The 10,921-nt window shown below is 43.4% G+C and overlaps 1 protein-coding gene across 2 annotated transcripts; it reads right to left on the bottom strand.

The window, feature by feature from the left end:
* Positions 1-6,294: 6,294 nt before the first annotated feature.
* On the bottom strand, positions 6,295-9,399 carry LOC120528247 (zona pellucida sperm-binding protein 4-like). 2 transcript variants are annotated; one of them, XM_039752371.1, is made up of 12 exons: positions 9,196-9,399; positions 8,995-9,116; positions 8,831-8,903; positions 8,528-8,689; positions 8,266-8,453; positions 7,890-7,987; positions 7,688-7,815; positions 7,346-7,535; positions 7,122-7,269; positions 6,876-6,951; positions 6,539-6,661; positions 6,295-6,435 (listed from the first exon to the last, which is right to left on the bottom strand). In XM_039752371.1, the coding sequence occupies exons 1-12, from the start codon at positions 9,350-9,352 to the stop codon at positions 6,314-6,316; spliced, it is 1,587 nt and encodes a 528-aa protein (XP_039608305.1). In that variant the 5' UTR covers positions 9,353-9,399; the 3' UTR covers positions 6,295-6,313. The 2 variants fall into 2 exon arrangements, with proteins under 2 accessions (XP_039608305.1, XP_039608306.1); XM_039752372.1 differs by having other exon boundaries at positions 6,424-6,464.
* Between the last annotated feature and the right edge of the window lie 1,522 nt (positions 9,400-10,921).

Here is a 10,921-nt window from a genome sequence, read left to right as displayed (position 1 = left end):
AAATGCTTCAAGAGCACAATCTTTATTCCAATCAAAACAGGAACAATCAGCATATTTATTCAAACAGGAACTACCACTTCAATACACGCAGACACAGCAAACAGGCAGTGACAGGGCCAGGTCAGGGTCGGGTTAGTATGCTCTCCACATCAATCATTGGGCGACAGATGTGTTACGCCATGAGGCTGTGAACTTGAAGTTGCCTCGGTAACATACAAGCAATCCTCGACAGACGCCTCAACTGTGTGTCACCATGCAGCACACGGTATTTAATATATTTCTCACCATATACACTTTCTTATGTTGTAGATTTTCTTTAAGATAGATACATTTGCTATTTTTGACAATCATCTACACTCAATAAACCATAATGACAAAGTGAAAACATGTTTTCAGATAGAACTGCATATTTATAAAAAAAATCAATAAGTGAAACCTCTCATTTACATAAATATTCAGACCATTTCCTGTGGCTCTCCAAATTGTGGTCTTGGTCCTTTAACCCAGTATGATATGTTGACTGTCTGCATACTTTTTATTATGAATCTCTTCAGCTCTTATGTATTTATGTGTTTCTGTTTCTTTTACCCTTTGGTTATTGTTTGTCTGATATGTTGGGCTTTTATTGTACAGCACTTTGGTCAGCCTTGATGTTGTGTTTAAAGTGCTTTATAAATAAATAAATCAATAAAATAAATAGACCTTGCTAGTAGCTGGTTGGACCACCTTTTTGCCTTCAGAACTGTCGTGACCCTTCACGGTGTGGATTCAACAAGGTGCTGCAAACATTCATTGGGGACTGTCCTCCATATTGACATCACTTAATACTGTGGATTAGTCGACTGCACATCCACGATGCGAATCTCCCGTTTCAACACACCCCAAAGCTGGTCTACTGGACTGAGATCTGGTGAATGTGGAGGCCACTTGAGTAACGTGAACTTCTACTCACGTTCAAAAAAACCAGTCTGAGATGATTTGAGCTTAGTGAGATGGCACATGGAGATAGCCATCAGAAGATGGTGGTCATAAAGGGATGGACATGGTCAGCAGCAACACTCAGGTAGGTTGTAGCATTTAAATGATGCCCCGTTGATACTAAGGGGCCTAAAGAGTGCCAAGAAAATATCCCACCACAACATCACCAGTCTGAACCGTTGATACAACGCAGGATACATTGCTGCTTTCATGTTGTTGACCAGGACCATCAGAATGCCACAGCAGAAATCGAGACTCATCAGACCTGGCGACGTTTTTCCAGTAATCTGTTGTCCAGTTTTGGTGAGCACCATGTGTGAATTGTAGCCTCAGTGGCCCATCCTGAGCTGACAGGAGTGGCACCCGCTGTTGTCTCCTGCTGCTGTAGCCCACCTACTTCAAGGTGCAACGTGTTGTGCATTCTGAGATGTCCTTCTGCACACCTCAGTTATAACAAGTGCTTATTTGAATTGCTTTTGCCCACCCAACCCCCCAACAATCAGCATTAATAAGGGTATGACAAAGCGCTAGAGAGCGGGACAATGATTCCTAAGTGTCGAAGCTTGTGCCAGTCAATCTGAAGCGTAGTGAGTAGAGTCAGTGTCCAAACACCGCTATCACGTGACCTGTGACGTTTGAAGCTTCAAATGTCCTCAGTGCTTCACAGCGCACTTCATTGGTTTGTTAGCTTTGGCGCTAAATGAGCAGGTAGCCTATTTATATAAAAAGCGTCATTCTCATTCAACAATATTGAGTTTTACAGATTTGGAGAGCTTTGGTGACAGATGACGACTAACAACGGAAAACTGCGTTCAAAAGTTACATTTATGGACAAGGCCTTAGTAGAATAAGATGAACTCGGTCTCTTCTGACCTTTTACTAGAGACGCGAGATTGAAACAGCGAGCACCGCATCTCTTATGCTTTTGATTTCTTGCCTTGACCTCATTTAACCACCAGATGTCGCCGTTTATACTGGAGCTGAAGTTTCAAAGCTTTTTCGTCACAAATAGAAAGAAAGCCTCAAAGCTTCACTAGACTTAATTTTCCCCACCACTACAAAGCGCCCAACAAGTGCAAAAGCTAGCGATGCCAATTTTAGTGCCACACAGGGAATTCTCCAATAGGAGCTCAGTCAGGTAAACCACTTGTTGGAGGTCAAAAAAGTGGTGACAGCAATGGGACGTGAGCCCAAACAGCTTCTGTCTTCCCTGTGTGCAAGATGTCATAGTAGTCTAGATGTTACATGGACAGATTTGCACACGGCTGCCTTGTGCCCGATGTTAACTGGGGCAACTCCAGGATCCTCATGACCTCATTCTGCATTAGCGGTTTATGAAAACAAAGGGTGGAAACAATAAAGACGATAAGCCTGCACATTATAACCTGTCCCAGTGCATACCATTTTCCTCTGTAATATGCATGGACTACTCGCCTGAAACTCCAAGAGGGACCCCTATCTTTGGTTTTCCCCGTGAATTTTTTGCTCGTCAAACACACTTGACAAGTAGCATTAACAGGGAGATTGCGATCGCTCAAAGCAATGCTACATTTGCACTGAATTGGACTTGGAAAACACAAGTGGATCTTACTGAATATTACACTTTGAGCTCGTTTATACTTCACGCTCAAAACTCGTACGCCCAAGCATCATCACTGCCACACGTGCCCAGCGTTCATTTGACTCGTCCTCTGAGCAGGTCCTCAGAAATTAATGTGACTCGTGTACAAGTTGCAGTACCAGCAATAAGTCGAGTGGGGGCGCACTGTGATAAAAGTCGGAATGTGACGTCAGAGTCCGTTTACAATCTACATGTGACAGAAAACCGCTAAGCGAATCCTAGAAGGATCGATGTGCGCGCTTCGATGTTTGATGAACGGTTCGATTTGGTGAAGCAAATGTCGACATACAAATGTATTCGTGGTGCTTTTATATTCAAGCGTCACATATTCCCGCTCGTAATGTCACGATACAAACTCTCTCTATATATCTATATCATTTTATGCCGTCTCTTTTTTCTGGGGCTTCCTCCTGATAGGCAAACAGCAATAGATCGCCATAACGAGTACATTGATTTTCCAACTTTCTGTATTTAGAATCCTTACATTTATAGATGATTTCACTTTCATGATAAAATTATACATTTTACGAAGCGTTAATTGTTTAAACAAACTGTTAATTACACACATGGGGGTGACACGGTTTTGGAGCGTTAGCATTTCTTTTCCAGAGGTAGTCACGTCGCTCTTATTTCCCTGCCTGCAGTTTCCATGTTTTTCCTGCTGGGTTTGCACAGTGGGCTCCGGTTTCCTTCCAAAGAAATGCAGATTTGCTGACACTAAAATGATGCCGCTGTGTATTTGTTTGCGCTTATATTCCCCTTACGATGAGCCCATGCCCGTCCAGGGTTGGTTTCTGCCTCGTCCCCTGTTCGAGCTGGAATGGGCACATCCCTGGATTTAATCCTCCTTTTCAGAGATATTGCGGTAAGGGTTCACCGGAATTTAACGGGTGGTCCAGGCAATTCACAACAGAGGAGCCGAACCTGTCATCACCAAGATGATCTCACACCGCCACCTGGAGGATTCCAATAAAATTGTAAGGGTGCAAGTACAGGGTGGGCCATTTATATGGATATACCTTAATAAAATGTGAATGGGTGGTGAGATTAACTTCCTGTTTGTGGCACATTAGTATATGTGAGGGGGGAAACTTTTCAAGATGGGTGGTGATCATTTTGAAGTCGGCCATTTTGGATCCAACTTTTGTTTTTTCGATAGGAAGAGGGTCATGTGACACAAACTTATTGGGAATTTCACAAGAAAAACAATGGTGTGCTTGGTTTTAACGTAACTTTATTCTTTCATGAGTAATTTACAAGTTTCTGACCACTTATAAAATGTGTTCAATGTGCTGGATTGTCAATGCAATCCTCTTCTCCCACTCTTCACACACTGATAGCAACACCGCAGGAGAAATACTAGCACAGGCTTCCAGTATCCGTAGTTTCAGGTGCTGCACATCTCGTATCTTCACAGCATAGACAATTGCCTTCAGATGACCCCAAAGATAAGTCTAAGGGGGTCAGATCGGGAGACCTTGGGGGCCATTTAACTGGCCCATGACGACCAAACGACTTTCCAGGAAACTGTTCATCTAGGAATGCTCGGACCCGACACCCATAATGTGGAGGTGCACCATCTTGCTGGAAAAACTCAGGGAACGTGCCAGCTTCAGTGGATAAAGAGGGAAACACATCATCATGTAGCAATTTCACATATCCAGTGGCCTTGAGGTTTCCATTGATGAAGAATGGCCCCACTCATTAAACCCCATATACCACACCATCAATTTTTTTGTTCCAACAGTCTTGGAGGGATCTATCCAATGTGGGTTAGTGTCAGACCAATAGCGGTGGTTTTGTTTGTTAACCTCACCATTCAAATATAAGTTTGCCTCATCACTGAACAAAATCTTCTGCGTAAACTGAAAGTCCTATTCCACTTTGTTTTGCCCATTCTGCTAATTCAGTGCGCCGATCTGGGTCATCCTTGTTGAGATGCTGCAGTAGCTGGAGTCTGTAAGGGTGCCATTTGTGAGTAGCTAATATCTGCCGAAGGGATGTTCGACTAATGCCACTCTCCAGTGACATGCGGAGAGTGCTACGCTGTGGGCTCTTGCTGAACGAAGCTAGGACAGCCACGGATGTTGCTTCTTTAGTGAGAGTTTTCAGGAGTCCACATTTTGGCAAATCCAACACTGAACCAGTTTCATGAAACTGTAGCATGGGAGATGGGTGGTCTCGTAGGGTGTCTTGCATTGAAATCTGCTGCAATGACCCGGTTACTGCGTTCACCAGACATCAACACAATTTCTATCCGCTCCTCACGTGTTAACCTCTGTGACATGTCAATGGCTGTACACAAAGAGAAACTTGTAAATAACTCATGAAAGAATAAAGTCACGTTAAAACCAAGCACACCATTGTTTTACTTTTGAAATTCCCAATAAGTTTGATGTGTCACAGGACACTCTTCCTATTGAAAAAACAAAAGTTGTATCCAAAATGGCCGACATCAAAATGGCCACCATGGTCACCACCCATCTTGAAGTTCACCCCCCTCACATACTAATGTGCCACAAACAGGAAGTTAATATCACCAACCATTTCCATTTTATTAAGGTGTATCCATATAAATAGCCCACCCTGTATAAACATTGTAACACTTGTTTAGTAGGAGCGTCTACTGGAAGATGCAGTAGATACCTGGCCTTACAATTCTTCAAAGAGTGTAAGCCCATTTTTGGGACTCTGTCTATTACCCATTGACTGCTGTAGGCAAATCAAGAATTTAAAAAGGTATTCAATGCTGATAGAAACCAAATATAACAAAGAGGTGTGACACCAACCAACTGAGGAGGGCACAACACTAAATGCCATTTCATTTGCACTCTCAGCAGCTGAGAGTTGCAGTATTCCAGATGTGACAAGAGCACAGCTTGGTCCAGATGTTGGGCAGCACACAGTCAGCTACGATCTCACCTTACTGATATATGCTACAGAGTGAATCAAGAATAAGGAAATGTTTCAACATAGTCATGGAAGGACAGGTAGTCACTCCAACACCATCCCGAAAGATGAATTGGCAGATGTTGGCGACAGAGCAAAGATGGAGAGATGGTGTGCTTAAAAACCACACACCCGAAGTTCACTTGTTGGTTATATGCAATGAGCAGCAATGTACCACATGTAGCAGACGGCACGACTTTAAATCAATTACAGGTACTTTTGCACCATAGCGCTAAGAAACCCACAGGATGGGATGATAGTGCCTAGTGACATGAGGCACAACGGGCCGGACCCTGATCATTGAGCCAATCAAGCCATGCCAACATTTAAAGCAGCCATACTGGTGTATTTGGTTAGCCAACGAGCAACATCACCAATATGAAAATGAAAGTTGCCCATTTTAGAAACAAAAGACCCCAGAAAAAGTAGATGAATGTCAGCTCAAAGCCTCCATGCGATACCATGAGCTGCTCAGGGTATAGAGGGTAGCTCAGACACATCCCAGAGTTAAATAGAAAGCAGTCTTACGCAGCATTAAAAGCACTCCTTGAGTAGACTTGGCAAAGATGGGATGTGATAAGTAAAGGAGGCCAGCAATAAATGCAACAAAAGAGTTCAAGGGTGGGTTTACGGCTGAAGTGTAGGTCACCGCCAATTTCATAATAAACCAAAAATCGACAGCTAGAGCTTTAGACACAAGACCCCCAGGTGTCACTCCATTTAAAAACTGCACAAGATTCCAACCATTCATGAAGAGCCTTTTATTTAAAATTTCAGATTCACTTTCTGCTTGTTCAACCTTCTCAAAGCAACTATAGCTAAAACCAGGATCAGCATCAACATGGCAGCTGCAGCTCCCAGCACCAGGTATCCAGTGGGAAGAGAGGCTGTGGGAGGAAGACAAAGGACATTTACTCTCCAAGCCATACAGTAAAGGATGAAGACCTCAAGCAGAACTCTGGACTACTCTAGAAGGATCAAGATGGTTACCTTTCTGCTCCAGTCTGGAGGTTTGCATACCGTCAGCCTCAAAAACCACAGGACCACTGTGAATGAGCACATTCTTCCTGGATGAAGCAATTTGTTCCACCTTTTCTGCAGCTCTGCCAGATCCTGGGAGAAAAAAAAAAAAAAAAAGTTTAGCTTCACACCCCGAGCCCCCTTTACCAGGCAGTCAACCAGATTTCACACCCCATGTCTACGAGACAAGCAGTCTCCATACCAGTGTGCAAAGCATCAATTACAAGGCACTGAATTACTGTATTAACAGCAACACCTTGTCCTACAAAACACACACCACAGCCAAAAACTGCCACGGGCTACTTACTTCTTACAGGGCAGCTCTGAGTACAGGGGTCTGTGGCAGAGGGATAGCAGGCAGCAGCAACACAGTAGATGAAGATCTACAGAGAAAAGCCAGGGACACAAATCATGAAACCACACAGCAGAGAAGCTTCGGATGTCACTGGTTTGTATCCATACACCGATCTCCAAACTGAAGCCCATCACAGTATTTCAAGCAAGACCATAGCAACAACAAGGCAGGATTACCCTTTGCCACAAAAACACCCACCTTTTCAGCCAAGGCTTGCCGAGCTACAGGGTCCACAAAAGCAAACATCTCAAACACAAATCTCTTGTAATGACTTGGGTAGGCTACTCCAGATGTGCTGTCCACCGTCACCAAGCTAGTCAAATAGTTGTCCCCTGCGTATGGGCACCTGGGACAAACAGACCTCCAGTTAGCACGGACCAGCCACCCTCTTCACCTCACCCTCCCACAAGGTGGTCACCTACCCATTCACCAGAAGGCTCCACTGGGGCTGGCTGGAAGCAGCAGGTCCTGGAGTGACCCAGCAGTCCCCTAGAGTCAGCACAAGGTTAGGGTCAGTCCTGTTCACGATGTGCACTTCCACAGCCACAGGATCCCTCAGAGTTTTGGTCACTGGGTAGTCCGCATCCACATAGTAGGAGCCATAGGAGGAATCTGACCATGGAAAAGAGCAGAAAATAACTGGAAATTGCATACGCTAACCATACGATTCTCGGAACTACAAATCTACCAGCTTTTATTGTACCTTCAAACCATTCTGTGAAAGGAATGGAAATTAAATGATCATGGACCCCACCCAACAGTACCTGTAGCAATGACCAATTCCAGGTCAAATGGCCCTTGCTCTACTACTGGAAGAGGTGGCGCCACAGTATACACCTCAGCCTCCACTTGCACATCCTGGCTTCCCGAGTAGGTGCACTGGAAGAATAACCTGAGGAGAGAAACACCACATCATAGCAGGTAGAGCACATTTAGGGTCAGAGGAAGCAGGTTCAGAAGCCTTACTTGTAGACACTGTCCCTGGTGATGGAGCCCTCTGGACCACTCCTCACAGTAATGGCAGCAGACATGGTGTTCTGGTAAGTCACATTGCCACCAGAAAGCTGAAACAGGGACATTAGAATTAGTGCAATCTATGAAGTCATTGCAGGGGATTTCCATTTCTAGCACATCAGCAAGACATTTCTAAGGTCTTTATGGTCCAACAACTTTAGAACAAACCTGATCCCCTTTACTAGGACAGAATAACTACAGAATTAGGACTAATATTAGATCCACCACAAGCCATCAGGTCTAATACAGAGATCTGATTACTCAGCTCTCTGGCTTCCTATGGTTGACAGAGTGCTTGCTGCTGCACATCACCAAGATGGAGTCTCACCTGAACTGTGCTGCCACAGGCACTGACTGGAAACTGGTACATGACAAAGCTGGACAGGCTGGTCACAGGGCTGCAGCTGGGGGAACTGCTGTCCACCAACTGGATGGACCCAAGATCCAGGGAAGGAAGGGTCACATTCTCAGACACCACCACCACAAACTGGCCATCCAGGGTGCACTGCACAGTCACTGGCCAAACCAAACACAAGCATGAATATCCAGTAGCAGCCACCTTTGCTCACTCGCACTCTCCCACCACTCACCATCATTGGCATAGTAGCATGGACTGGTGCTGCTGCTTGAATCATAGCAACAATTGCTGGCTTCACAGTCTGCTTGAGTGATGGATGAAGACCCTCCACAAGGGAGCTTCTCGCTGTCCACAACGGCACATCTATCAGACGGAAGCTTAAGAACTCGACGACCTTTTAAAAAAAATAAAAACCCACACTCTTTTTTATATATATATATATATATATATATATATATATATATATATATATATATATATATATATATATATATATAAAAAAAACTCCATGTTCCAACCCTGAACAGAAGCATACCTGGCTTAGGGCATGTGAAGGTTTTCAGATTTGCGCGAGATCCAACGGCAATGGTCACGACGTATTGGGAGCTCTAAAGTGAGCAGAAGAGGCTCAGACCACAAATGACATACAGCTTAATTTAAAAAACAGTAACCAACAGCTGAAACGTCGGCGCTACTCACCTTCTCAGACGCATAACCGTACGTTGAAGAAAAGGGCACAGTTAGTGTGGTGCGGCCAGACTTTTCACGGATGACAACTCCTGGGAGATTGTTGGTCACCTTTACCAGTCCAACACTCGTCTCTGAAAAAGATAGTTTACTAGCTTTACTGGAATACGCAGGAGCTAACAAGTCCAAGTACCGAGGACACGCCACACTCACTTTGAAGAAAAACGGTCGGAGAGCCGGCAATTGACAGCATCATCATCTTGTCACCATCGCATTTTTTGGTCAAGTCTCCTGACGCCGCATAAACAAACTGCACCCCCATCAGGCAAACGACCAGCCAGAAAAAGCACCAACAATCCAAACGTGCCATGCTGTGAATTCGCCAAACAGAAACACCACATGAACAAGAGAGCGCAGGTTTAAATCATCAGCGGCTGCGGCCCGCGCAAGTGACTCGTTAGTGAGAAAGCGCGGGAAGTCTGAGGCACTCCTTCTGCTCGTGCGGCTTTAATGAGCAATCAGCACGTCAGGGCATCGGACTGATATGTCCAGTAGAAGACTGCGTGTAAGTGACCGCTCAGCAGTGCGATCTTTTAATTTAGTGAGGGAAATCAGGAAATCTCAACTAAGAAAAAAAAAAAAGGAGAAACGTGACAGCTATAGGTACGAGTATGTCTAAAGAAGGGCTTTGTAAGGTTTTAGAATGACCCGTTAATTAAGTACTGATAAATAAATCAGAAGAAAGAGGGTCTTCCTGAATGTTTTTTTTTTTAATTCACAACGTTTTTGAATTTTGGAAACTAAATGACTAGAAGTTAGTTCAGCCGTATTGTTTTAATTGAAATTCCTTCCGAAATGATGTAGAAGAAAAAAAACCTCCATAAAAAATATTATCTTTCACATACTTTCTCGTGGTTCAACTTTTTTAACATCTATTTTCCCAATTTCATCTTTCTCTCTTCATTTTTTAGCATTCCATTTTAACCTTTTATTTCATTTCATTGTTTAGCACGCATGTTCTAGTATTTGGAGATGAGTTTCCCGACAACGGCGAATCCTAATAACGGGCATTTTTTTTCTTTCGTTAACGTATGCAGTCACCGTGCCGCAAATCCAGTTGTTATTATTATTTTTTTTTCATTAGCTGTGGGGAATGAAGGGGATTTTTTTAGACATATTTTACTTTAGATGGTATTCAAGCCCTCTCTGTATCCTTTAATTCCCACCCCTGGTGCAGTGCGGACTTCTCTTCGTTGATTCGCCCCACTTTTGTTTCTCACACACAAGGGCATCGCGATGTCATCGGAAAGTAGAACAGGGGGCTCATCGTTTCAAAATGAACTTTTTTTTCACTGATGCGTGTGCCTGTCCTTTCTTTTGCGTTTGTCCACGAACCAGTCCGTGTCCGAATTTAGCCGCTTTTAAGGGCTTTTTCGTATTTGGTGATTTAATTACTATGTAGTGTTTACCGTATGTAACTTTTCACAAGTGTATTTATTTCCACTGATGGGTTAATAACGAAAACATTTGTCAATTGTCACTCAACGACTTTGCAGTGCGTATAGCATGAGATGAGTCCTAGGATAAAACAAAATGTAGCCCATATTAAGATAAATAAATGAATAAAATTACTTTTAAAAAAGTCTTCAAACATTTATTAAAATGGAGCTATAATAAACCGAGCGTAGAGCTGCTTTGCAATAAGCTTTTTGTTCGTCAAATATTTTGTGTAAGAGGCTGACACTGGTCATGATTTTTTTTATATTAGGCTGACCCGTCTTTTAAGGCGACCGACTTTTAAGTTGACCACCACTTAAGGCAATTCAATATGTAGATTAATTTGATATTTTATACAAACTCATTAATTTGGTTATATTGCATTTGAGCAGTATTACTTTAATACTCGTAGTTTCTGTTATTTTTGTGATGAAATTTAAAC

Source organism: Polypterus senegalus, chromosome 4 (assembly GCF_016835505.1).
Source record: "Polypterus senegalus isolate Bchr_013 chromosome 4, ASM1683550v1, whole genome shotgun sequence".
NCBI lineage: Eukaryota > Metazoa > Chordata > Cladistia > Polypteriformes > Polypteridae > Polypterus > Polypterus senegalus.
The sequence above is the reverse complement of the archived record's forward strand: the minus strand, read 5'-3'. Positions and strand labels throughout refer to the sequence as shown.

Excerpts from the sequence above, each read along its gene's own strand:
- LOC120528247 (XM_039752371.1), bottom strand. The coding sequence starts at position 9,352 with ATGGCACGTTTGGATTGTTGGTGCTTTTTCTGGCTGGTCGTTTGCCTG. Across the intron at positions 6,952-7,121 it reads GGCAAGCCTTGGCTGAAAAG|ATCTTCATCTACTGTGTTGC; the intron begins GTGGGTGTTTTT and ends TTTTCTCTGTAG. Across the intron at positions 6,662-6,875 it reads TCAGAGCTGCCCTGTAAGAA|GATCTGGCAGAGCTGCAGAA; the intron begins GTAAGTAGCCCG and ends TTTTTCTCCCAG.